At 26.8% G+C, this 27,049-nt stretch overlaps 1 protein-coding gene across 6 annotated transcripts in view; it reads right to left on the reverse strand.

Moving 5' to 3' along the window:
• Pde6 (phosphodiesterase 6) overlaps positions 1-27,049 on the reverse strand; it is a 99,889-nt gene that overhangs the window by 42,185 nt on the left and 30,655 nt on the right. For 5 of the 6 annotated variants that reach the window (XM_015524560.2, XM_015524561.2, XM_015524559.2 and 2 more), the window contains 2 exons: positions 12,428-12,702; positions 8,172-8,398 (listed from right to left, as the gene is read on the reverse strand). In XM_015524560.2, coding sequence (XP_015380046.1) covers positions 8,172-8,398; positions 12,428-12,630 — 430 coding nt within the window. In that variant the 5' untranslated portion in view covers positions 12,631-12,702. Of the gene's footprint in view, positions 1-7,623; positions 7,653-8,171; positions 8,399-12,427; positions 12,703-27,049 lie in introns of those variants that run through there. The other variant, XM_089222545.1, reaches the window with a different exon arrangement.

The following is a 27,049-nucleotide window of genomic DNA, read 5'->3' on the forward strand; positions in this document are numbered from 1 at the left end:
CGCTTCAAATTTCCTTTATAGCTATTTGAAGAAAAACGTATGGAAAACTTAGTGTTCAATTTTTTAACCTTAGATATAAATACAATTAAAAATATACCAAATAATTAACTTAATGTTTCTTGTCAGGTGGCACTACTGAGGGACTTCCTTTTCTAATATTCAATGTCATATAAATAAAATTATGTCATCATACTTACTGATTATTGTAAAAATAGATTGTAAATATATTCTTCTAAAAATATTTTTAAAAAAAAGAAGATAAATACAAACAATTTTAATAAAATTTTGAACTACAAAATAATTTGCAAATATTCATGGTTTTGACGAATTTTTGTCAATATTTGAACTTCAAATAGCAATAAAAAAAAATTGTGCCTATGTATTCTTATAATTTTTTAATCACTATGATAATAACTTATGAGGAACTTTTTATTAAATTTTCAAGTATTTTTATAGGGTCAAAACAATTTTATCGACACTTCAAAAAAATTTAAGAAAAATTGAAAATTTCAGGTGTCTATAAATATCTCAAGAAAAGTCAGAATATTTTGAAAATTAAATCATGTAAAGAAAATGCTAATCTAAATAACTGGTATAATTTTCAAGTATCTACGACTTATACTTTTTGAATAATAACAAATGTTTGAAATCGTTTGAGGATAAATCGTTATAGTTTCGCTATTGCATAAAAATTTAAAATTCAAACGCACTTAAAATTTTTCCTATAATGATGTTTCGAGTTTTCTCTATAGTTACTTGAAGGAAAACTTAGTGTTGTATTTTTAATCCTTAGTTATATACACAAAAAATTATATGATTTTTCAACTTCAAAATTACTTCCAAATTTTCGAGTTTTCGACAGATTTCGTAAAAATTTGAACTATAAATGCTTATAAAAAAAAAAATGGTGACTAACGATTTTAAATTTTTTTTTAGCTACAATAATAACAACTCATAAGAAACCTTGTATTAAATTTTCAAGTTTTTTTGGTCATCCAACATTTTTTTGCCGACACTTCAAAAAAAAAATTCTCATAAAAGTCGAAAATTTCAGTGATCTATAAATATCTCAAAAAAGTCAAAAATTTTTGAAAATTAAACTGTATATATAATATAACACTAACATAAACATTTGGTGAAAATTTCAAGTATTTACAGTGATTAGTTTTTGAATTACAACCATATAAATTCGATTTGGTCGAAAACTGGTTTTGCGTAAAAATTCCCGTTTTTCTGTCATTTTTTTTTTTTTGTTTTTCTCGATTTTTTTGAAAACTGTTGGAAAATGTTAACTTTTGACTTGTATAATGCACCAAGGATATTCACTTTTACATCGGAAACCACCCCAAAAGTTTGAAATTGAAGCATTATTTCGACTAGTTATGCTGTACACAGACAAAAAAAAAAAACAAAAACACTCATCATTGTAAAATCAATACATTCATCACTTCGTTCAGAATATAAAATGGAATAATAAGAAATACCTACAATATAAAAAAAACTTATGAAAATTAATTTTAAACACGAACAAACGACGGATTGTGATAGGTATTTTATAGTAATAATGGCACATTTTTTTCGTCGAATTATTAGATTATTTATTGTACGATGTATTCATTGTTATACTTATGGATGGCAGAGCGATAACAAACTTGAGTAGCGGGGCCATTAATTTTTCACTCACCACGCCGGAACTTCAAAAAACCAGTGCCGTATAACAATTGTGGCCGTCGTATTTCACGTATTTTTCGTTATATTAATTTGGATATGGACGTAAATTACGTAAGCGAGAAATTAAATTCACAGTCATTTTAAAAACAATAAAAACTCAATTTCCACCATTACACTAATGTTATTTCATTTTTTTTTATATATACATATATAATTAACAATTTATTAAATAATAAATAACAATAGCTGATTACTGATTAGTGATTATAAAAAAAGTATTTAAATTAAATAAACATTGGTGTTTCATATTTTCGTACATCAATGTCATATTGTATAAAGTATTAGAAGATTGTAATTCTTGGCTTTCTATATAGGTTATGGAACCCTTGGTAAAAGCCCTTGTTGTTTTACTTGGAGACAAATCAGTTTGTATGGGCTATCTTCTACAAACAATTGGAAGAGTTTAGTGTAACTGGTGGTTGCTACAAAGCATTAGCTGCTACTTGTGTCCAAGGTGTGGACCAGAGGTACAATTATTTTAGCAGCAGTATCACATCCAAAATTTAAGCCAAGGTGGATAAGCGGAGATGAACAAAATGAAGCAAATGATCTATTACAATCAGAAATTGATGAAACTCCAAATGCCCATATCAATGATGAAATTAGTTCAATATCATCTCCAGGCGAATTTCTCTTCAATGATGAAGTCGTTGAAGAACCATATCCAGAAATTGAAAGATTTCTTAAAGTTCCTTATACAGTTGATCTCACAATTTTGAATTCAATGGCATCAGTAAAGAATATTTTTATTAAATACAACACAGCTTTACCATCCAGAAACATCCAGTTCTTCTGTAGAGCGATTATTTAGTGTTGCAGGGGACATTTGTTCTAAAAAAAGGTCGCGTATGAGTGACAAAAACTTTGAACATACACCATAAGTTAATTTAAAACATAGATAAATACAAAATAATGATATTGTTTTATTTGTGCATCTTTTTCAAATTATACCTATTTAGTATTTACTATAGGTATATGTATTTCTAGTAATATTACTGCCTGCACATTGCACAATGATAATATTGTCAAGAAATATGAAAACAATTTTTTTTTTTTGTAACGAGAAAGTAATGAGTTTTCAATTTGAAAAGTAAAATAATTTCATTACAATTTTATTATGGTAACGAATAAAGTAACCCTATTACTTTTTAAAAGTAATTTACCCAACACTGCAAACATTTTACTTTTTATAAATGACTAGCAATAAAATGCAATCAAATTACCGTCGAATTACTTAAAAAGTAATTTCGTTACACTAATTTGTAACTGAGTTAATCGCTACCCACTTTTCGAAATAGCTAATTACTATTATACTCCTAAACTGTTCGGTAATAATTTATCGTTTCAATAAACGTTCTACGACTGAGGGTTAAATGATTTTTACGTTCGCAAATCAATATTGTTCTGTCACTTAAATAATAATCCGCACGAATTGAATTAGAGTTGTTTAAACAGAATTGAAATTATTATTGGTTCTCCGTAGTAGTGTAGTGACGTCGGAGATGCGAATTATAGTTTCGGTTGGTACACTAATCAATAACTACGGTTTTATTTTAATACAATTGAGTGTTCTTTTCTTTCTTTTTTTTTTTTTACACACAATCTCCCGAATACTATTTGTACTTAGTGTGGTTTTTATTATTATTGTTTGTTGTTTCAACTAGCGTCGTCCGAATGTATTATTTGTAGGGTACTGGGGTATAACTATTGATTTTGTACTGTCTGTTGTGTGTATATTATATTATAGTGGCTATATTTTCGGTAACCGACTATAAAAATAAAATAAAAATAATACGTATAAAGAGAATCATATTTAAGGAGTGGTCTTGCATTTTTATCTTAACTAAATATTATTATGTATTCTGTACGAGATAAAGACGCATTTGAAAAATTAGTTTACAATTATTATTATTATTATTATTATTATTATTATTAATACGACGCGTTCGAAAAATATAATAATATATTATAAAAAATAACCGATAAAAAAATATTTCCTCGGTAAAATTCCTTTAGCTCTATAATAAATATTGTTATACGACAATAATTTATCATTAACCACTCGGCGATAACTACTGCTGCAGCGTGGTAACGCATTAAAGCAGCAATCGGTCTCGATATTATTTATACGTGCAAATGTTTCGCCCTCGCTTACGAATTATAATACTTGACTTTAAAGTGCATCCACTGTAGATATAATTTACATTTAAGTCGAAACCGGTGTATCGTGTACTGCAGTAATTTCATGCTGAATGGTTATTATTGTGAGTACGTTTCATTAATAATTCACGAACACTTTAGGCACTGATCTCGTTTATAGTGGATAGGTAGTTGGTACCTGCATTATTAAAAATGCAGTTTACTCGAATTATGCAGTATTTAACAAATTATTGCCATTTATAAGTTCGTTTGTTCGTTTATTTTCATTTGATATAAAACTATAACATATCAACATGCCTTTCAAATTCCCTGCTCAAAGGACTTTTGTACCACATATTCAAACACAAAAGCTAACGAGAAGAAGTACATACGCCGTTTCGGGTTGAATAAAAAATCAACTATTCCGCTCCACTCGTATAATGTATTTACACTGTAAAGTGTACACTTGGTGAACACTCGGTGTACTCATTATGTGCAACATGAGTACATGAACTAATTTTCTTTTTTTAGGACAATAAACATTGCTTCATTTTATCTATAATAGAATAAATGATCTATTCTATTTTAATAGGTACTAATATGACATTTTTAGAAGCTCGTATATAATAGGATTATTGTCCATTTGAAAAGTCTAAATTAAAACTAAATACATTATTTTAATATTAAAGTAATATTATATTAATATCTTTGTATTTTTCTTTCCGTCAACACTAAAATGTTCAAATATTTCATTAATTGGTACCTGCTGTCATTGTTTAATTTTAAAACCGAATAATTACGTAATTACATTTTCAAAAAATCATAGGCAATTCAAAAATATTACTCAATTTTAAAGCTTAATCATTATTTACGAGAAAGAAAATAATTAATTTTACTTCTAATAGAAATAAATAACAAACCACATAATTTAATTTTTATGATTTTAGTTGAAAAAAATTTTAAAAAACAATTGGAGCTCATTAATATTATTCTGGTTGTCACTATAATACCAATATAAATTATCGATGCAAATTAGAATAAGGATGATAATATTTTTAAAATGTAAACAATTGTCATTTGCATAAAATTGACATTATTTGGATCAATACATTATATAATAATATCATGGTAGTATTCTTAAAATATTACACAAAATGCAGTTATAAAAAGTCTTTTTGTCGTTTTCAGTGTACATATTATATTATATCAATAGTTACCAATATTACCATGACTGGGGAAGCTCAACGAATCGGAATCTTTATATTTTAATTTTTTATAAATTTTAAAACATATCGTTACCTCCAAGTTAAGTGTTGCTATTGGGTGACTTCTCAATCGAGTAATCAATGTAAAAAAAATACCCTCATCACATAATATGCTTATTGTGTAATTTTTCACGGATTGTATATTTACTTAAGAAAAAAAAAGTATCGTTATTAATTCCATGCAATAAGTGTATTAAATTATAGACGAATTTAAACGAGTTTCGTTATTAAAAAATCATTTTTGTATCATGTTATCCTATTAAATACACCTGTCAGTGAATCATAACTGTACGTTTAAATTACACAGGTGAAAAAATCACACAGACTCGACAGACATTTACGAGTGTAAAACCATTTTTTTTTTCATTTATGTCTGTTGTGGTTGTTTAATGTCATTCATAACAGTAGAGAAATATCAGTTTGGGTACAAGTATAACAATAGGTCACAGGTAGTAGTCACATTATATTTTATGTTATACGAAATATATTAAATTCACTTTGTTATTAAAAACCATTTCGAACACAAGATTCTGTCTACGTTGATTTTATTAAATAAAAATATAGGTAATTGCATGTTGATTGTAAAATTCACTTAAACGCTTTTCAACGCACGTTATATAAAATTAAGTTAAGTTAGTTTGATTATTAAAAGTTACTACACATACCAATAATATAACACTTATTACTGTTTTTATTATTTGAATGCTAAAATATTATGCAAAAACATTGCAATTTATGTAAACATATTGTTTACAAAATGTATTATTTATTATTGAAAAATGCAAGATTTTTTAACTATTATTTTCCATGTATTTTTTTCAATGATTCTCTCAAAAGTGGTGAAGCTCGATCACCCGTTCACAGATCAAACGCCAACATAGTATATTTCTTACAGAAAATTAAATTATACCACCTAACTTAAACCTCAATAAAAATAACCTATGCCCTAGTAGCCAATGTTTTAATGTTCAATAAAAAAAATATTCTATTAAGTTTTATTAAAAAAAAAAATTAAAATTATTATTTATTTATTATATAAAAACGAACACACACACACACACACTAATAAATTAATACGTGTTATCGGAATTTTCAGTTATTAAAAATCAGCTGTGTTCCATAAATTATTATAAATTGATAAAAAATTAAGGTTTTCATTAATATTTTACTTATTTGACAGAAAATATAACATTTTTGTGCATACGTATAATATAATTTTTAACAAATACACTTTTTTTTTATCACAACCACTATTATAAATGTTTTTATTTCATATACGTTGGCATATAAAACAAATCAGTTATAATTTTCATCATCCGATTTGATACGATTATTTATGTGTAGATAACTTGCAATGGATAAAATTTTATTTTTTAATTGTTTCCTATAATTTTTCCAGAAAACAAAATATTTTTTTTTTTTTTGTAAATTGAAATATGGTCAATAAATAATTATGTTTTACTTGCACAATGTAAATTTATATAATTAGTAATTTACACATAATATGCATCTTCCTCAATTTCCCCTTAACTTTGGAAAATATAATGTGCTTTATTTTAAAATCGTATAAACATGTCGAGGGAACGTTTATCTTCTACAATGCAGAAACCATTAATTTGCGTTTTTGGTATGACTATAGTATACCTAATGGTATAGTACACACCAAACAATAATCATCTGAAATGCGTATTATAGTGATTATAATCCTTATGAGATTCAAGCAACGTAATATACATTTAAAACAATTTTGATAATAATAATATTCCAAAACTACGTTTCACTTAAATATACTTTAATGAGCATCCTATTCATCGTTATCTCCCCTTTTGGTTTTCAATAAAATGTATACTCATTATGTGATGGGATTGGCCTCAGATGTCGAAGCAGAAATTATTAATGATTTAAAGATCAATAAAAAAAATATCTATATTTATAAAATTATAAACTCGTATTACACAATATAATATAATTATATAAATGCATCAATAACTTTAAACTTAATAATAATATCATATTCATTCATTAATATTTTTGTCTTTAGTACAATATGTTGTGTTTGATGTGTTTATATATATAATATATATATTGCATAAGATACTTGCATTAATATGCTTTTAGAATAAATTAAATTAAACCTTAATTTTATTCAAAAATATGAACGTTCGGAAAATTAATGAAATAAAAAATTTTTTAAATTACATCATTAGATACTTTAAAATAAATAGCCAAAAAAAAAAAAAAAAAAACATTTAAAGTTTTCAAAAAAGTATAAAAATAATAACAAATGAAATTTTTTTAGATTATTTTTCCCAGCTGTACATGTTGTAGTTTTTTCTCCATAATGTTGATTTCTATTAATTATATTTGTTTCTTTCATTTAATAATTTTTACTTCGTTTAAAAACTGATACTAGTATATCAGTTGAAATAAACGTATCTCCGAATAAAGATATGAACTGTTTTTAACGTTTAATAATTTTTAAACTTACAATTTTTTATTGGTGTTTTATCCGTCATTCGCTCATATTATATTATATTTTCATTTTGTGAAATTCAACAGATTTGGTGTACTCTCGTACCAACTCAATATGACTCAATCTGGTGTAAAAAAGCAATTTTAAGATTATTGAAATCGGAGGAAAGAATCAGAAATAAAAAAACTAGATCGATATAATATACTATTATACAAAAATACGATATAAATATACCAAGTTCTGCGTATTTTTCAACACAATAAAATGTATTTATTTTTAAATTCAAAGAACTGCAATAATAAGAGCAATAAGAATACGTTTACTCATGTATAAAAATAAAATTTAACTCTGTTTATTTAGAATCAAAATAAGATAAAACGAACGAATTCTTTTACAGAAATGACCTTTCCAACGCAATATAGTCATAAAAAAAAACCTTTGCTACTAAATTCTAGTCGAAAGCCACGATACTCGAAATAGGTACTAAAAGTTTTATCAGCAAAAAAATCATATTCAGCTATACAAATCAACTACGTAATAAAGTACGAACAAAATATTCTTACCCGTGTCTACAGTTACGTCAAACAGTTTGGCCACCAGATGTCTGCCTCTCACTAGGAATAGACTGCCACGGTCAGCTCTGGTTAATATACCGACGTTCACAAGTATTTTGTGACATAGGACGTCGATATCCAATTCGTTCGACACGTCCCGGATGAGCTCCATGAAAAGCTCTCCTTCGTCTAACAAACCCAAATGATGTCTCCATTCACCACTGCTCCGTGTCACTCTGTTGAAATCATAAAGGTTTTTGTTTGGATAAATAATTTGTTATATACATTACATCCAACCGCTAAATATGCAGTCTATTAAACATATTCAATACAAAACCATCAAATATAAAGATAGCTAGGTATATATACTTTGATAGTATAAGCAAAATATGTATACATTTACATAATTTTACCCTTATAAACTCACGACTATACACATTATAGCTTAATATAGGTAGGCAATGCGTAATAACATTATTTAAATTGTAATAATATAGCCGTCTTGGAATATGAACATAGCCATAGCCCATAGGTAATGTTTTACCTATTTCCCGTTGGTAACAATACAATATTTTAAATTTAGATACTAGGCGAAAAAAATATAGAACATAGAAATGATTTTTTCTCAAACAAATAGTATATAATATATTTGTAACTTTATTGCACTTGCTGCTTACTGTAACATTATTACCAGATAAAAGGACCATATTTTGGTCACTACAATGATTAGTTCATAACAAGCATGTTATAAATTAATTATTATAATAAACTTAAAATGTTTTGTTAATGCTTTAAAACGTATTTATTGTCTACTATTAACGGAAATAAGGAAAAACACAAAATATCATTCAAGCAGTGACGTAATTAGCAACTTGGCGAGGGGGAGATATTAAATAACGATAGTATTTAGACTGAAGAAAATGAAAAATTAGTTGAAAAAAAAATGTGAAAGTAGGTAACCAATTGATTGAGCAGTTTTATTGTAGTTGTGGGATGTAACTGTCATTGATTGGGTCAATGTAACAACGTATGTGTTAAATTTACATTCAATGATATATACCAAGGGAGGTGAACCTTTTTTTTTGGTCACGTGCCAACATTTTGTAATCAAAGTTTTAAAAAGAAATCCACGTGCTAGTTATATAATATGTCCATAGATACATAAACAATTTATTTTATATTAAATATAATAATTACATAGCTGTAGTGTAATCATTGTTTTTTTTAAATTAATTTTATAATAATTTATTTAAATACATTTTTTAATTGATTTAATTTTTTTTTTATTGATATAAGAAATATTGTTAGTAAATGTATTTAATTTATATGTGAAGACATCAGACCGAAGAAATATTAGTTTAAAAGATTTAACCTAATAAAAAAAGGTCCCGTAAGCCGAGGACTGCATATCATAAATGTTTCAAGTAAAACAATTACTTATATCTGAAAATCCTCGAGAGCTGTAAACAAAACCAATATGGCAAATTGGATTTTAAAAGTTTTAAATCATATATTTTATAAAATATTTAAGCAATAATACTTTGTTCCAAGTAATTAAACTTTTAATAGTTTAAGAAATTAAGATATTTATTAATATAAAATATTTAAGCAATACAGTGTTCTAGTTAAACTTTTAAAAGTTTAAGAAATTGAGATATTTACTAATAAAAAGATTGCTATCTCTTTGAAAATCAAACGGCGATTTATTATTATTATTAAATCCCTATTAGATATTTAAAGGCTTAAATAACGTAGATTGGACTTATTAATATATTATTACGCATTCATTATTTTTTTTTAAATCTGTTAGGTATCTCATCGAGGACATAACACTTCGTGTCAATAAGTAACATTTTTTTTTTTTAATTTAATAAATTTAATTGAATGATTATGTTTTTAAATTAATGTTTCTTAGATACCTATCAATTGATATTGAAATATTTTATAATCAAACAGTTCGACGGAAGGAAAAATATAAAATAAAATCAACCTTACATAAGTATATTTCGAGTACAAAAATTATGAATATAATTATGGAAAATCATAAAATTATGATTTCATGGAATTCACTTTCTGAACTATTCACTTGTTATATTCAATTTTTTATGAATTTTTGACTAAAGTTACAAGGTATGATGGAAATCCAGAAGGTGAATTCTATATCACTTTGGTTCCCTGATTTTTAACATTTTCTGTGAATTTATTGAGATAGTGAATTGTATATTATGTATACAACATCCGAGAAATGTATTTAAAAAAATATATATATAGACCGTATACCTGCCAGTTGAAAATCTTAGCAAAATATGGTTGATACACTTAATAGTGAAGAAATTTGAAACGCATATCAATAATAATATTTCGCTAATTTGTTGCTTATTGAACATTTTTATTTGACTTTCACGAGATGCTTAATTCTGCCTGAATTAAAATATTATTATTATTTAAGGTTAAAATATTATTATTGAAATACACAAAAATATATATTTAGGGACTTTTGATATTATGTGCGAATAAGAATGTGATTGCGTGTGTGTGGGACGGGCTAATCAAAATATTATAAAGAAACGAAATATGTTTCGAATTGGAAAACCATCAATAACCCATATTGTATAAAATTGTACATCTATCACGACTCTTTTGGATTTCATTCGATGTCAGACGATGTTGGAATCAATGAAGATTTGTCTTCCAACCACTCTTACGACTTTACAAAATAATTTATTTGCTGACAAGTTCACAAAAATCAATAAACGGAATTTGACTTTTCGGTTTTACAAGTTTAGACTTCTATGGCGTACGCAGTTGTTGCAGTCCTCGTCGGAATATTATAATATTCAACATATAACAATATAGTAAGATTGAAATAAAAAAAAAAATAATATTTCGTAGGCATATGCCATTCATAATCATTTAGGGTATTATATGGCAAGAAACGAATATGCTTAAAGTTGTCCAACGAAAATGGCCCTAATTTCAGCAATAACTTTTACAGCCCAATGTTCCTAATCCTCGTCGGGAATAATTGATGCTGCAGAAATTCCAACAGACTTACTGCAGATTTACTAATAACAAAAACACTAAAGTCTCAAACTTTTATGTGTACGTATATAACTATAAGCTTATACGCCCGCCCTTCACCCATAAGTACTATAAAAATGTACTATTTACTTAACTACCTAGGTATGTATAATGCTCGCGTTTATGTATATACGATTATCAGGTCACTCATACACTAGCCTAATTTACGTATAAGAATAATAGTTTCTCATAAAAAAACATGTAATGAAAAGCTTTGACAACGTAGGTGAAACCAAAGGAATTCGCTGTAAATTATAAATAAAATTTTTCCCCTAGACAATAATTATTAACTCCCCTTAGCATCTGCGGTACACAATTGTTGGAGTATAATAAAATTATTACACTATCCCGTGAATTTGTTTAAAGTACCTACTTTTAAAAAGAATTTTAAATACTTAATTTCCGACGAAAGCTCTGCGCAGGAGTGGTGAAATTGTCTAGTCCGATTTTTTGTTTCTCTGGTAGGTGAATATTATTATTATTATTATTATTTTTATTTCAATAGAGACAATGTCAACAGACGAATCCCCAAGAGCATGATACATATATACCATAAAAGGAAACTTTGTGTTTTTTTACAGCGTTTTCTATGTTTTAACACGAAATCACTAAAATTACATGAGAATATAAAATGTTCAGTGGAGAATGGAATTTTTCAGTTCAAAACGTGGAGTAAACAACTCGAAAATACGAGTAAGGTCCATGTCGATTCTTACGAAAGAAACAATATTGCAGAAGCGCGCAGGCATTAATATTTTGGGCTGCAGGCCATTTGCGTCCCGAGGGATGTGGACAAATGTGCCTGAATGTACCTGATGTTGTCGTTGTGAATTTGTGATGCATAAAATAGATTAAATATTTATATCTTGATAGATACTTAGATTAATTAGATTGGTAGATTATAATGCTTTAAAAATGGTTATCTAAATCCTATGTGGATTAAATTTAATAATTTTGTCAAAATATTGTAATAAAAAAAAAAAAATAAGTGCCCAAATTTTGTAATTAATCAACACTCGAGTGATTCGCACTAAGTTTTATTTACTGTAGTCAAAATTCATCTCATATAAAATGTTATAAAAAAACATTTTAAATAAAAAAATAAAGTCATTAAATACAACACATACATATTTTGTACCTACTACCCTTGTTGACATTATAACATGACTATGGTTTCGTTATACCTGTTAGGCGATCTCGACCGTTTGATCGGAGACGACGCGAGCCAAGTGTTGAACATTTCAGACGTCATGGAGCCGCGTTTCGCCCGGTTTATCGTCAACGACCCGGTGCGGTGTTGAAGCCGTGCCCGGATCACGCGGTCCACCAAGTCTTGTGGCGCTTTTTCGCACAGCCATCGCTCTACCTCGTCAGCGTCCAGGTCCATCGTGGTCAGGTCAATCACTGAACCGCAACAGCTGCTGCACGACTGCGACCCGTCCGAAGCCCCGTCCGAACCCTGGAAAGAAAAAACAGCGAACCCCGCTCGATCGTTAATCATCGCATAATGGATATTATGATAGTTTATAATAACAACAATAATAAATTTATACGAATAATATTATGCAACGTTATTATTTTATAATAATCGCGACGAAAATAATATATATTATTATTTTTTTTTATTAACTAACCCGCGCCAACACAAGCTATTGTGTATTCTTGGTAGGTTTTTTTTTTTTTACTGCCGGAGTTGTTATTATTGGTCAAACACACGTGTATGTGGGACAGAGTTTTGCCACTAAGAACCACCCGGGTGGTCACCCATCCGGGAACTACTAGTGGCAGCTGCCAGTGTGTATACTTTCGATCACGTCGCGTGACTGATGCAGCGATCGCGCCAGGCCAAGCCACATAATAAATAATTGTATTATATCATCATCGTTTAGGTCCAATCGCGACGACAACAACAATAGTAGAGATATGTTGAATATTATATAATTATATAACTATATTACTATATTATAGTCCGTGAAATGGGATATTTTATTTTATTTTTTTTAGTTTTTTACTCACAATATTATAATAAAATATATTATAATATTGTAACGTTCTACCTCGAAATCCGCGTCTGTGTGATATTGTGATTTTTTGACATCGTCTATAATATATTATATTATTTATACAGCTACACGTGCGAGTAATTTATCTTCGTCTACAACACTGCAGTACACAATATTCTGCGTTCGTGCGCTACTATACATAACTCCCCTACACGGTTTTCGAACAAGTAAAAATCACCATTGATAATATAATATTAATGGACCGGGAAACTCTCTTTTTTTTCTTCAAATTTCATCACCATCATATTATTATTATTATTATTTTTTTTATCAGTTACAACGTGTAATTCCAATTTTGTATATCAAAAGTCATGCTAAACTTACACAAATAAAGAATAAGAATAAAGATTATCTTTGTAACGTTTTATATATTTTTTTTAAATCTCTTAGGAGAAAGCATATATATGTTTAAACGTTGGACATAAAACGTTATCGTTTGCACCTGCACCTCCCCTATTAAAAGCTGGTTTAATCATCTAAGCTTATTGGAGTCTTGAAAATTTCCCTATTCGTTTTATATGATGTATGTTTGTAATATATATCACTATTTTTGACACCATAACTATCGTAAAATGGCGTTCGACAACGTTTGGACGTCCATTATTATTTAGACGCCTATTAAAAATACTATACATAGTCGTACAAATCATCCATTTCTTTATCAAAATCAATTAATGCATTAACAGTCACCGATCTTATTTTGTTTAATATACTAACCCACGTTAAGTACCTATCTGCTATTGATATTGGAGACATTGCAAAAAGTCATAAATTCTTTTAAAATTATTCAAGAACATCTCATCCTCGTTGAAAAGTGAAACAAGGAAATAAGTATGAAAAATAAAATTTAAGAACCTAAATCCATACACTCCACCTTTAAGTTTCATTGGCAAAAATATCTTCTACTTATTCTCAGTATATAGTTAGTGTCTGAAGTGAACTAGTTTTATGCTTTTTTTTTACCAACTGCACAACTTCTCCGTTAAATACTTAATTCTTGCTATAAATACAGGAACGAAATGCCCCGTATTCACATGGGTACAACACTAGATGACAAACTCTTAACTAAACGTTTTCACGACCATTGATATCTTAGATTCCAATTACGCAAAATTAAACTACAAAATATAACACTAAACTACCAATCAATAAATTTTTCATCAATGCAATTAGGAAATAAGGAATCCAACTGTGTACCAATGCTAAAATATTAAACATCAACCGTAATCGATGTTTTAAATTCAAACCTCAACAAGCTAAAACAAATGAATCTTTTAACGTATAAAATTACTCCACTACACCCAACGATATGTAAAATTATAAAGTAGCCAAACCGTATTGTAATCTAGTTAAGTAAAATCTCAAAAATCACATAGTTCCACTAATTGAATAGTACTATTGCATCAACTTACTAAACCTGGCTATCCAAAAAAAGCGTAAAAAAAAAATAGGCGGTGGTTTCGTAACCAGCTTTAGTATGCATCCATTATTAATGTAAAGGTACTATAATTAAATAAATTTGTTAATAGCTATTATAATAATTTGTCTTCAACTCACTGGTTTTTAATTAACAATAATTGTTTTTCCTGTGGGCGGATAATTAATTCATTCTGCGAATTATGCTTTTTTATTCGTTATGGGTATGATATTATTCATAATCACTTATTATTATTGGTTTATTACATTTTAAAATTAAATTAAACTTAGATCCAAAAAAATACATATTTATATTTTAAGATTTTGCATCCGTGCATATACAATGCTAAACTGCATATTAGATATATTTTTTTTAGTTTTAGATAAACAATCTAGCGCTCAAAATTAAAATATTAATCTAAATTTAATTTTTGATAGTTGATACCAAAACGCGATTTTATGCATAATATAATCGTCAAGATTTCCAGATGTTATAACTATCTACGTTATAGTATTCGAATAACCACTCTGAACAAACAATAAACCCAATCAATGCAGCATGGAGGTTAATTATTTTGAGAAGTAGCTCTATTACTTTTTTCGAAAAAGGTACAAAACTATAAGATTAAATTAGACAGATTGTAGTTAATACTACGCCCAAAACATTGACAATAGTATAATCAAATAACTGGTACCTATATATACATATCACAAAAAATTAAAATACTGTAATTTTCAATAGTAAATATCGTAAGGATAAGATAATATAATGTACAATTCGAATCATATCTAACAATCTACAACAGCTCACAAAAAATCCGAAGTTTATTATGATTTTTTCTAACTATTTCTAGTTGGGATCAGTGTAAACCAAAATAATAATAATTATGTAATCTTCTATAAAATAAATAGTTTCTAACATCATACATGTAAATAAAAATTAATATTAATACATTTATGATATTCTCATCTTAAAAATATTTCTAAGTAATGATGATAGTTTACAATTAGAACCCATAACTTTTATAATATGTATTATAAACATTCATACATAATTTCCAATAACTGAATATCTAAAAACTATGCAGCCAACCGTGCTATTACCGTGGTAAAAAAATAACAAATTTTGCTCCGTAAAAATAGATATATTAATATTAAAAAAAAAAAAAACAATATTAAATAAAATAATAATTTAATAATTAAACCTAAATAGGCTTGAAAACGTACAAAGAAAATATAACAATGTTCAATTGTTTCCTTTCAACAGCAACCAATGAAAAAAAAAAAAAAAATTATTCTTTAAATCCCATACTAAAGCATAGTGTATTTGACAATTCAGTATATTAATGTCACACTGTTCAAAATGTGTCTCGTGACGGTTATTGCATCAACCTGTTTAGCGTCTTCATTGAACTCAGTGTTCACTATTTTTCATTTTCAAATCCAATCTACAGCAGAGGAACGGCACTTTGATGTTTCTTTCATTTATTCCCGTAGATATTTTCAATTAAGTTTGAAGTGGAGGTCGATAATTAAATTAAGTCGAACGCACAAATTTATCGAAATTTATATTTCTAAATAAAGTCTACCTAGCTGTTTTCCTTTTCATTAGGTATCTGTATGCAATTCTAACATAACAAAGATAAAATATACTATACTTATAAATTGATAAATCTCAATAACTATCACTCTATTTAATGATTACTCACAAATATTTCCTAACCATATACTAATGTCATTTTTTTACAGATCTGGATTAACTCAACATTTATTAACATTTAGTATATAATTCAGCAATGAAATATATCAAACATTGTTGAATGGACAGAAAATTACTGTTAAAAATCTAATAAATCGTACAGTAGGTGTCAATTGTACCTAATCATTATTGAGGACGAGTGACTGTAATGGATAATAATATATTTAAATTTAAAATTTCATTTTTGTATAGATAGTGACGATTCTCGTCGGGGTCATTAGGTTATTTATTAAGGAATTTATTTGTACAATAATTATTATTAATTTTTTTTTCTATTAAAGTAATGATAGATTGATCTAATTTTTCCTAAAAATAAATCACATATTATTAATAATATATAATATGATTATGATATTATTATTTTAAACATTATTAGTTGCTGTTATTTACTTACAAATCAATACCATACAAACGGTCTGAATAAGTTTGGGGTATAAATAGAATCAAATTAATCAAAATATAATTTGAAAATTATATTTATACTGTACAGAAGATAAAAATATACAATGTCATAATGGCAAAAAGTTTCAAATAACTAAAACCGTTATTTTTTGTTTATTTAATAGGTAGTCGGCTATGTCGTAAAATTTGAATTAAAAACGCTCGTATAAAAGGTATGTGAATGAATGCTAACCTTTTTGTATTATTTCCAGCAAAAAAAACTTACGAATTACAAGGAATCTTGTATTATGTTACCAAATTTTTTACTCACAATTGTATCGTATTATGTTGGTCAAAAAAAAAAAAAATTTAATAGCTTAAAAAGAGCAAAAATATTACGAACGTTTCATATTAACAAATATAAATATATATAATAAAAAAATCAAATATTTTTAAACTATACAAATTGTTGTCTAAAATTTTGTTGCGTAAATATTAAAACATTATTTTCCTATTTTGTTTTTGTTTTCGCAATTAATTTAAAGTACTGAAACATTTCTATATAAACTAGATCTGATTATCTACCAGTAACTCACTGAATATTATATTATATATTAATATATTACAACCTAATCGGTATCAAAACTGTTTTTCCTAGCATTTTACATTGATTGATATTCAGTAAATAGTTTCCACAGTTTTTATTACTAAAAAATAACCATGTTAATATGATTGGGTATTATAATAAAAATATACTAATATAAAAATAGCCACTATCTAATTTGTACTCTAAAAAAAGAGCCATTCTGAAAAAAATATGAAATATATAGGCGTCAATGTAATACATTTTGTATTATTATAGCTTCCAATCAGAAAGAAATAACAATTAATCAATTAAAACTATTACTGCTGATTCGGCAAAATAAACAAATTTATTAAGTTGTTCCAAAACAAAACATTTTATGCTAATTAATAACACGTGACATTTTAGATCAAACGATGTTTGTCTACATAATATTTTAACTGAAATACTATCTATTTTTTTTTTTTTGTATACGAACCTATTCCTCTCAAAATTTAATTTTTTTTTTCATGAAAATCTGTGATAATTGATATCACATTATTTTCGCTTTGACGACTTGATTAGACACCTATGTTATCTTTATTTTTCAGATAAATCGCAAAATTATATATTATATTGATTGTACTCTTTAAAATATTTATATCATTAATATCACACATAATTGTGCCGTATATTATTATGAATCTTTTGTTTCTTTTAATTAAAAAAATGTCCAGGTATATAATTAGTTTTAACGCTTATTTAGAACGGTTCGTAGAACAAAACTTTTAGACAAACCACACTAAATAATTAATAAATATTAAAAACTAAATAATAAACCAATATAAAAAAAATTTTTTTTTTTTATGTTGTAATATGTATTTTGTTATATCATACATTCACAAAAAACTACAAACAAAAGGTTCTATCACTATAACATGACACCAGTCAAACTCCATTAGTCTACATAAACACGTATATGCATATGACATAAAACTCAATTTAAATTCAAAAAAAAACCCATCTTTCAAAACAACGACAACAAAAATGTATATTTCATATTTCTTGCCCATAAACCATAATATAATATTATACAATATTTACAATAAAAATATCGTAGTTCATCTTTATACGTCAAAATCTGAAACTTTGTACAGGTTTAAAAAAAAAAAATACATCAACATCAAACTCTTCGCATTTATCCTATAGATTCGCATTCGCTTTTATATATAAGTGAATATCAATGTCGTTGTTATACTAATGTTATCGATAGAAAACTATCCCCACAAATAATTATAACATGTAAACCGTCCGTCATATTGAACAGTTGTAGATATGTTAGGTTTTGACCTTAATATTATGCCAATATATTCAACAAAATAATTTTGAATTCATGAAAATTCCATATCATAGTAGCTATCATTATACGATGTTCGACAATATTCAACATTAGAGGCAATATTTCATTGGTTTCGTATATAACGTTTATAATAAACAGATCCAATATTAAAACGATGTATGGCTCCGATCAAGATGATAATATAATACATTTAAACGTGGTCATTTTATACTTAGATTTATAAAAACGTAATCGACCCTATTACAAAAGTCAAAATTATAACTTTTCAAATAGTCATAAAAATCGAAAGTTTGCGCCATCATCCTATATAGCAGTTAAACCAGTGAATTATTTTTTAGTTTAAAACAAATCCTTCGTTCAGCCGGTTTAAATATTATTTAATTATATTTTAAGACGTGAACAATCGACTGTAATTGGTTTTTTACATAGGTTTTGAAATTTGTTTACTTCACAGTATGACTTCGTAAAATAACACAAGTGGCGATGCGTCTTTAACAAAAACCGACGAGATGTTTATTAGGACACGCTGCTGATTCAATTAGACATTATTAGCACCAAGTACTAGGTTACCGTGGCAGATTATGAAATTTTTTTATGTTTTAACTACATTTTAATCGAATAATATTGATATAGAATACTACTATCAAAATATATATAGGTAATATACTCAAAAGCATGATAAATGCCAAATCGTCTAACTGTATAGTCTATCTATTATATAATATAATATAATATAATATTATAATATAATATCTATTATATAATCTGTGGTCTTACCAACACGTGATAGAGAAGTCTATAACTGGAATTTTAGGTTTTTATTGTTTAAAAAAAATGATATTGGTCAGTTATGTAAGATAATAATACAGATACATATTATGAAATCAATCATATCATTGATTCACTTAAACTATTTAACGTAAATAAGGAAATCAAAACATAATTTTCTTGGTAAAACATATTTAAGAGCCATCATAATATTTTATGATACAGTAATTGTGAGTACATTTTTAAACATTAGTATATTGTGTTATACGATATAGGTAACCCTATAAATAATAAATTTTATTGTTAATCATTTAGAAGGTAATTTATTTAAATTTAAAATTTATAGTTATACAACCAAATATTCTAAATCATCGATTAAAAAAAAAAGAATGAAAAACTACAGTGAAGTATTCAAATTAATTCACAAAGTTCAATGAACAAAAGTTCTGTAATTCATTATTCACTTCATAGAATATTATTGAAAGTTTCTTATTCGATTTTAATTACATTTAGTCGATGCTAAGCTATTTTTTAGTTTAAATTATTGCTTCTGTGGGTATTGGGTACCTAACTGAAAACTTTTAGAATCTTAACGTATGATCAAGATATGGTGTGAAATGAATACTTACTCCATTTTGTGTGGAATTAATCGTACAAACCGTGGATGTTAGGTCCCAATATTATAAATGATTGAAAAACAAAATTGATTTAGATGAAAATCTTAATATTATACAAATTAGTTTGTGGACACCCAAACGGGTAAGGCTGTTTCACGAAGAATACAAAAGGCAATTCATTTTGATATGTTGCGGTAGAAATACTTATTTTATAAATACAATTGTATGACATAAAATTGATATTAAGTAGTAATCGTGTATGTGATTCCCGCATTGTTTGTAATGGGTTTCATTTTATTGAAAGTATTGTATAGGGCCCAAAAATATATTTAGTACCTGTCCTACAAGGGCCCAACATTTTATTTGGGTAGTGTTATAAAATACTTAATAGCTTTATAGGTATTAGGTACTCGCGGCAAACATTTAAGCAGAATAATGTTGTATGATAATAGTATAATGAATTTAGATCGCATAAAGACGGAAGCTGATAGGAGCCTACTATTTTAAATATCGATCATACACGAGGGACGAGTGTATCGTGTCCATGTTTATGCGATTACTATAGCTGTTTCGAAATACGCTGTCTTAACATCCAGAATAATATCCTATTCGATTCTATTGCAATTAGGTTGATCCCGTATTATAATCCCATGGCCGATCGTTCATAATCGAATCACGATTAGATTATAAGGCAATATTATTGTTGTATATATTTTGTATAAAAATAATATTGTCTATATTTTATATGACGAGTAGGTATCTAACGCTGTTGTTTATAATATTATGTGGCAAGGACGGTCAAGTGCCATGACCTGAATGCGTTGCGCAAATATTATTATTACGCGTGATGATAATATAAGCTTTATGAATCATTGTAGGTATTATGTTCATTACGAATCATAATAAAAACGAGAGTCCGCGTATTCGCTAAAACCATATAGGTGTTGTTAATGTTTCAGAATTCATTTGACAAATAACTACTGTCCGACATATTATTTTAACTAATATTTATTTTATAATGTAATGCGTACCTACAACTGCTATTATTTACTCGTATTATACCCATAAAAGTTAACTCGCTGGAATGATACGATTTAACAATATATGATATACAATCTTAACAACAGTACCTATCTCCACTTGATTAATCTTCTTTTCTCATGACGTGCAGCTAAATTATTCAGATAGGTAGCTATCAAAATAATTCAATCAAGATTTCAACAATTTTAGTATGATAATATTATATTATGAGTGAATTTATATTTCACGTCACTTGTCGCTACATTAGGTAAGTAATTTATTGTTAAGTACCTAGATGTGTGTGTGTTGTTTCTTTTAACAAATCGTTTCCTTTCTTCGTCCACTAAAAGCATTTCTATCACTCAAAGCAACAAGTAGAACAAAGTGGCTCAGATAACAATATAAAGTCCTTTTTCTTTAATATTGCCACATTATTTCTAGTTGAATTATGTAAAATGAAGAGCACATTACAACGCGAAAACAGATAATGGGCGCAAATAGTGAAGTGTGTTTTCGTGGTTCTTTGTTTTATAATGTATATTATGAATATTTAGGTAATAGTTTATGTTAAAAGCTGTAAATTATGACTTCCAAGACGACGAGAAAAGCGCATATAAGCAATGCGTAATTCAGAAGTGTATAATATATATATATATATATGTATGTATGTGTATTGTATATAATATAACCTAGATGGGCCGAGTGGGAAATCGATGATTCTCCATTTAACTTGAGTGCTTTTCGAGAAACTAACTCTCAAAGACTTTCTCTCGTGGCCTATACGTCTATACTTAAAACCCAAGATAACGTGGCTAAAATATTAACACACCTTTTAGATCTATCGTTCCCTTACATAGTTTCAATCAAATAAGAATAACAACCCTCTCAAATTAATTAACCTCCGTGAAATACAGCCCCTCATAGATGTAATATTTGTTGATCTCGGCAGGAATCTACAAATCTTGTATAATGTACATCAATAGCGTTAATCATCACTATACAAATCTAAAAAAAAAGATACTTTCAAGGCTTACATTAAGTTTTATTTACTATATTTTTAACGACGCAATAACGGGAACTTGTAAAAGACGCAAAGCAGATGAAGATATATGCAAAATAATAATTATCTTTGTATTTTCAAGTCTAATAACTATCCAAAAAATTAGTGCTAATGGTATAGAATAATTTATAATTGAGTTTAGAGTTTCAACATGTTCATTCAAGTTACCCAAAAATGACTTTAATTGTAATAGCATTATTGGCATCAATAATTGGTATTTTTCCGCCAACATTTACATCCAAAGATGACAATATTTTATTTATTTAAATAAATTATTATGATAGAGTCATAATATATTAGTACCTTTCTACATTATTATGAAAAGGGTTACAATTTGCTGTTTTTAAATTTTTTAATCATTTAGATAAATATAATAGTAATAGGTAAACATTTATGGTTTAGATTATTGAAAATGTTTTGCATGACAATATTTTTGTTAGTAAAAACAAAATTCTGGTTTATATTAACAGGTTTTCAATCTTGGTTGAAAAAACAATCCATAAACATTGAACTAAACCAGCCAAGACCGAAACGATTGTTTATTTCTACAAGGCTATAATTTATAACATCTTTGAAGTTACTATATTGGTAAACTTTTCCTACGTATAATATTGTAAATAATCAACATCAAATAGTCATTTTTAAATTTGTATTTACGGTTTATAAAATAATAAAATTTAATGAGCTCTACCATAAAAATAATTTAAACAAACTATACATTGGTTTAAGTGTAAATTAAACGGTGAGAAATTATAATTATTTACTTTGTGTGTAAGTTATATAGTTTATGTTTTTTATCAACAAATATAATGAAACTGAAATAACTTATTGTTTTTAAAGAAACTGTATAATTTTTATGAAATATACCCGACAATAATTAATTTAAACTAAATATACCAACCAACTTATACGAATCAATCGGACCCGATGACTGTCAACCCGAAAAAATCATGTCATTCCTCAGGACAACCAAAATAGATAAATACATTTAATTAGAATAAATATAGTCAACAGCCATTATTATTGTAATTAAATTGTCACCTAAAACATATAAATTTTAAGTAATAGTATAATGTAAATTATGTATAAAGCTAATGGCCCATGTCGCCGAAGCTATAAAGATCAATAAAAAAAAAAAAAAAATTAATTTTAAAGAAAACTACGCTACTCGATAAACATACCAACAACAAATTAAACTTATAATATAATATATATTCATAATTATATATGATATCTTAATGGTTATGTATACATAAAGACTTATAGGTACTTCTTGTTTGATTTTTAAATTAAAATTGATAATCTATTATATTATTTTAATATCAATTGTAATTAATCCGTCGATTTAAATTCCCCTACTTGATACATAATAATTGTATTTTACGTATATATTTTCAAACTTATGCTAAAATATCAGCTCAAACTGCAAATGTCAATTCAGCTTTATAAAGCTTGAAACATATTATTATTATTATTATTTTTTTTTTTTATTAGAAATAAACAATCTATACAAATATGTACAATAAGCTTATGTGCTAAGAGAAGACAGGACGTGAGAAATTGATTAAGAGCTGTCAACTAGCAACACTTATGAATTATTTATACCTATATATATATATATATATATATATAATTTTTTTTTAATTATTGATGGTTGGAATTGTGTGTGTGTATACATATATATATTATATATTTTAACTTGGTAATTGTAGGAGGTCACGATACCATTTCCTTTTTAGCCTGCGCCTTGGATTTCCTGTGAAAGTTAGAGAGGGGAGGCTTTTAATAAAAGGATTTTGGTGTGATAGAAGTCACATGCGGAAGGTTAGGAAGAATTGAGCTTCTTCATTGATGGTTTTCATGTGAAAATCATTATGTAATGTTAGGTTTGAGACGTACAGTGGTGCATTGGAGAGTCTTCGAAGAGCTAGGATTTGAAATACTTGGATTTTATTGATGTTGGATTTTTTTGCTGAACCCCAGAACTGTATGCCATTAGACCAAATATGTTTCAGGAGAGTTTTGTAAATTAGAAGTTTGACTTTTAGATTGGTGTTATTATTTCTCGATATTAGAGGGCTGAGCATGCGCATATGGGTGTTGAGAGTCAGTCTTTTGGGTTCGTATATGATTTTTCAATGTTACATATTATTTTTAAAATAAATCGTCTCAATAATATTATTGTGTCTCCATTATATTATTCAAATATGGTATAGCATATAACTTTGGTAGCAAAATAAATAAATGCCAAAACAATTCTTGTCGATAGTTTAAAGTTTTTACACATTAATCATGGTACCTAGCTATATTTATTATAATATTCAATTGGCAATTATTACTTACGTATAAAATCTAATATTTATATTACGAAATGTACACTATAGTGTGCATTAAACGTTCAACTGTTATTCACCGTTTAAGCAATACAATTCCTATTGCAAAAACCATTATTTTCTATACTGAAATAGTTTATTCCAATATCCCGAGTTTACAGTATATAAATATTATTATTAAAAGAGAAATCGGTTTACTTGAGTTATATACCTGTTTACTATCCATGATCCGTGTAAACCACTGAATCAACACATATCCACAGTGTTATTTTGCCTAAAACAATATTATACTGTTGGTCTTAGGTTTTCAAATTTTGGTAAACTGGCACGATCCCGCTGATTGGCAAAACAAACTTACTTTAGTGATATACATGTGTATATGACAAGTACGAATTAGGTCAAATTTCAATTTTCATCAAATAACTATGTTTACATCACTATATCGTTCGGAGTGTCGATATATATATATATAGGTATACATTTAATATATAAATACATTAAAAGAGCAGACTGCAGGCATCAATATATTTGTTAGGACTTTGCCATAAAAATTACTGATCGATCTTGTCAACCGTACAATCAATATTCAGTTTACCTATTTTACTAGGCTAATATTTTAATAAACGCTACATAATAATTAAATAAATATTATGCAAATTGTGTTTTAATCAGGTTGTATCGAGAACATAATACATATAAGTTTCTATAAAATACTATTGTAGATATGATTAATAAACCTATTATAGCCGAATAACGCCATCAAAGTTTTGAGGTCCAAGCAAAGTAAATATATATCAATAATTGACATCAAACAATTAATGAACACACCCATATATTTTTAAAGTGTAATTAATCATTCAAACAACATAATGAACATTTTTTATGTTTAGTAAAACATTAAAACAATGGAAATAGGTAGGTTATTGATCAATAGCTAATAATACACTTAATTCAATTAATATCCAACCTATAAGTCCAATACAGATAATTATTATAAACATCGCCAACATACAATCTACAAATAATACATAATTTATTCGTCAACTCTGATCATTAATGTTGATAAGTATTAAGTATTTTTTTTTGATTTAATTAAATAAACGTCTATGGCCATTGGGATACAAGGAGTTTAAAGTTAATAGTTTTTAAGGATTCAGTATTTACAAATTACATAGACAAGAACAGATTATAAACTATTTATAAGATTGGTTTTAATTAAAAAGGCAATCATGTGACATATCATGGTATCTGAATAGAGAGCTTCCGAAATCATATTTGATATTCCCAGCTACTCGTTTGCCCGTTTCATAGAACGAAATTCAGGTAAAATGTGTTTGATTAATAAGAGTGTACCACAACTGACACATATGAAGTCTTCCTCATTTTTGATAAGTATGAATTTAACGTTATTATGTATAACTATATACTTAAAACGATATGGCTTAGTTGGTTAAACAATTAACCATTTTTAAGTTCCGTAAAAGTAAAAGATTTTATGTTAATTTTGTATTAATTTCAAATAATAATCACAAAATAATTTTTGGAAATGAATACTTAAATAATTCATATATTAATATAATATCAATGGTATGTTTAGTATTAGTTTTGGAAAGCAAACTAACTTATACAAAATGTTTTCACCGAGAGTAAAGGGAAAAAAGACTTCTTAAATATTTAACGATGATGGTGCGTTAAAATATTCTGAAAATACGAATGAAATCTAAACAAATGATACATTAATTATTCCAATAGTTATATAATTAGTTATTGTTAGTACCTAAATAATTTGAGAAAAAATAAAATGTATTCAAATTCAAAAGCCTGTAAATAGTACGTATACATATGTAGATACTAAAACGCTAAAAATAGTTACCAAAAATTAATCAATTAGACTTCTTTCAGTGATCAATTCAATTTCTTGAATACTTTGGAAACAAAATTCGATAATTTTAGATATAAAATTAATTACACTAGAAACGCAAAAAAATCATTACATTACACAAATCACAATGATTAAACCTTTGAAAAATAGTAATCTAGAAATAATTATTAAATAAATCATCAAATAGATGCTATATTCTCACGAAACTGTAAAAGTGCTTAACGGGGATGATTGAATATCAGATTCGACCATTTTTCATTTTTTCATTATTTATATTATTATTTAGTGGTTTGACGTGAAGCGTATAATTTATTGTTACGTGTTATAATTCAAATTTAAATTTAATTTGATTTATTGTATTATTATTTTTATTTTGTTTACGGTATTTGATTCTATTCAAGAATTAACATTTTTAATTTTCTGTGTTACACAAAATAAATATTAAATTAATAAGTTCGGTTTTATTCCATTTAATCGTTAAAAAAATAACAACAATAATATTTGAGTGTTTTTAATACATTTCTAATTTACTGAAACTATTGCATTACTTGAGATGGAATACTAATGAACAAATGAACAAAATGA

Source organism: Diuraphis noxia, unplaced genomic scaffold (assembly GCF_037042655.1).
Source record: "Diuraphis noxia isolate RWA-SAM2 unplaced genomic scaffold, SU_Dnox_SAM2 contig0003, whole genome shotgun sequence".
NCBI lineage: Eukaryota > Metazoa > Arthropoda > Insecta > Hemiptera > Aphididae > Diuraphis > Diuraphis noxia.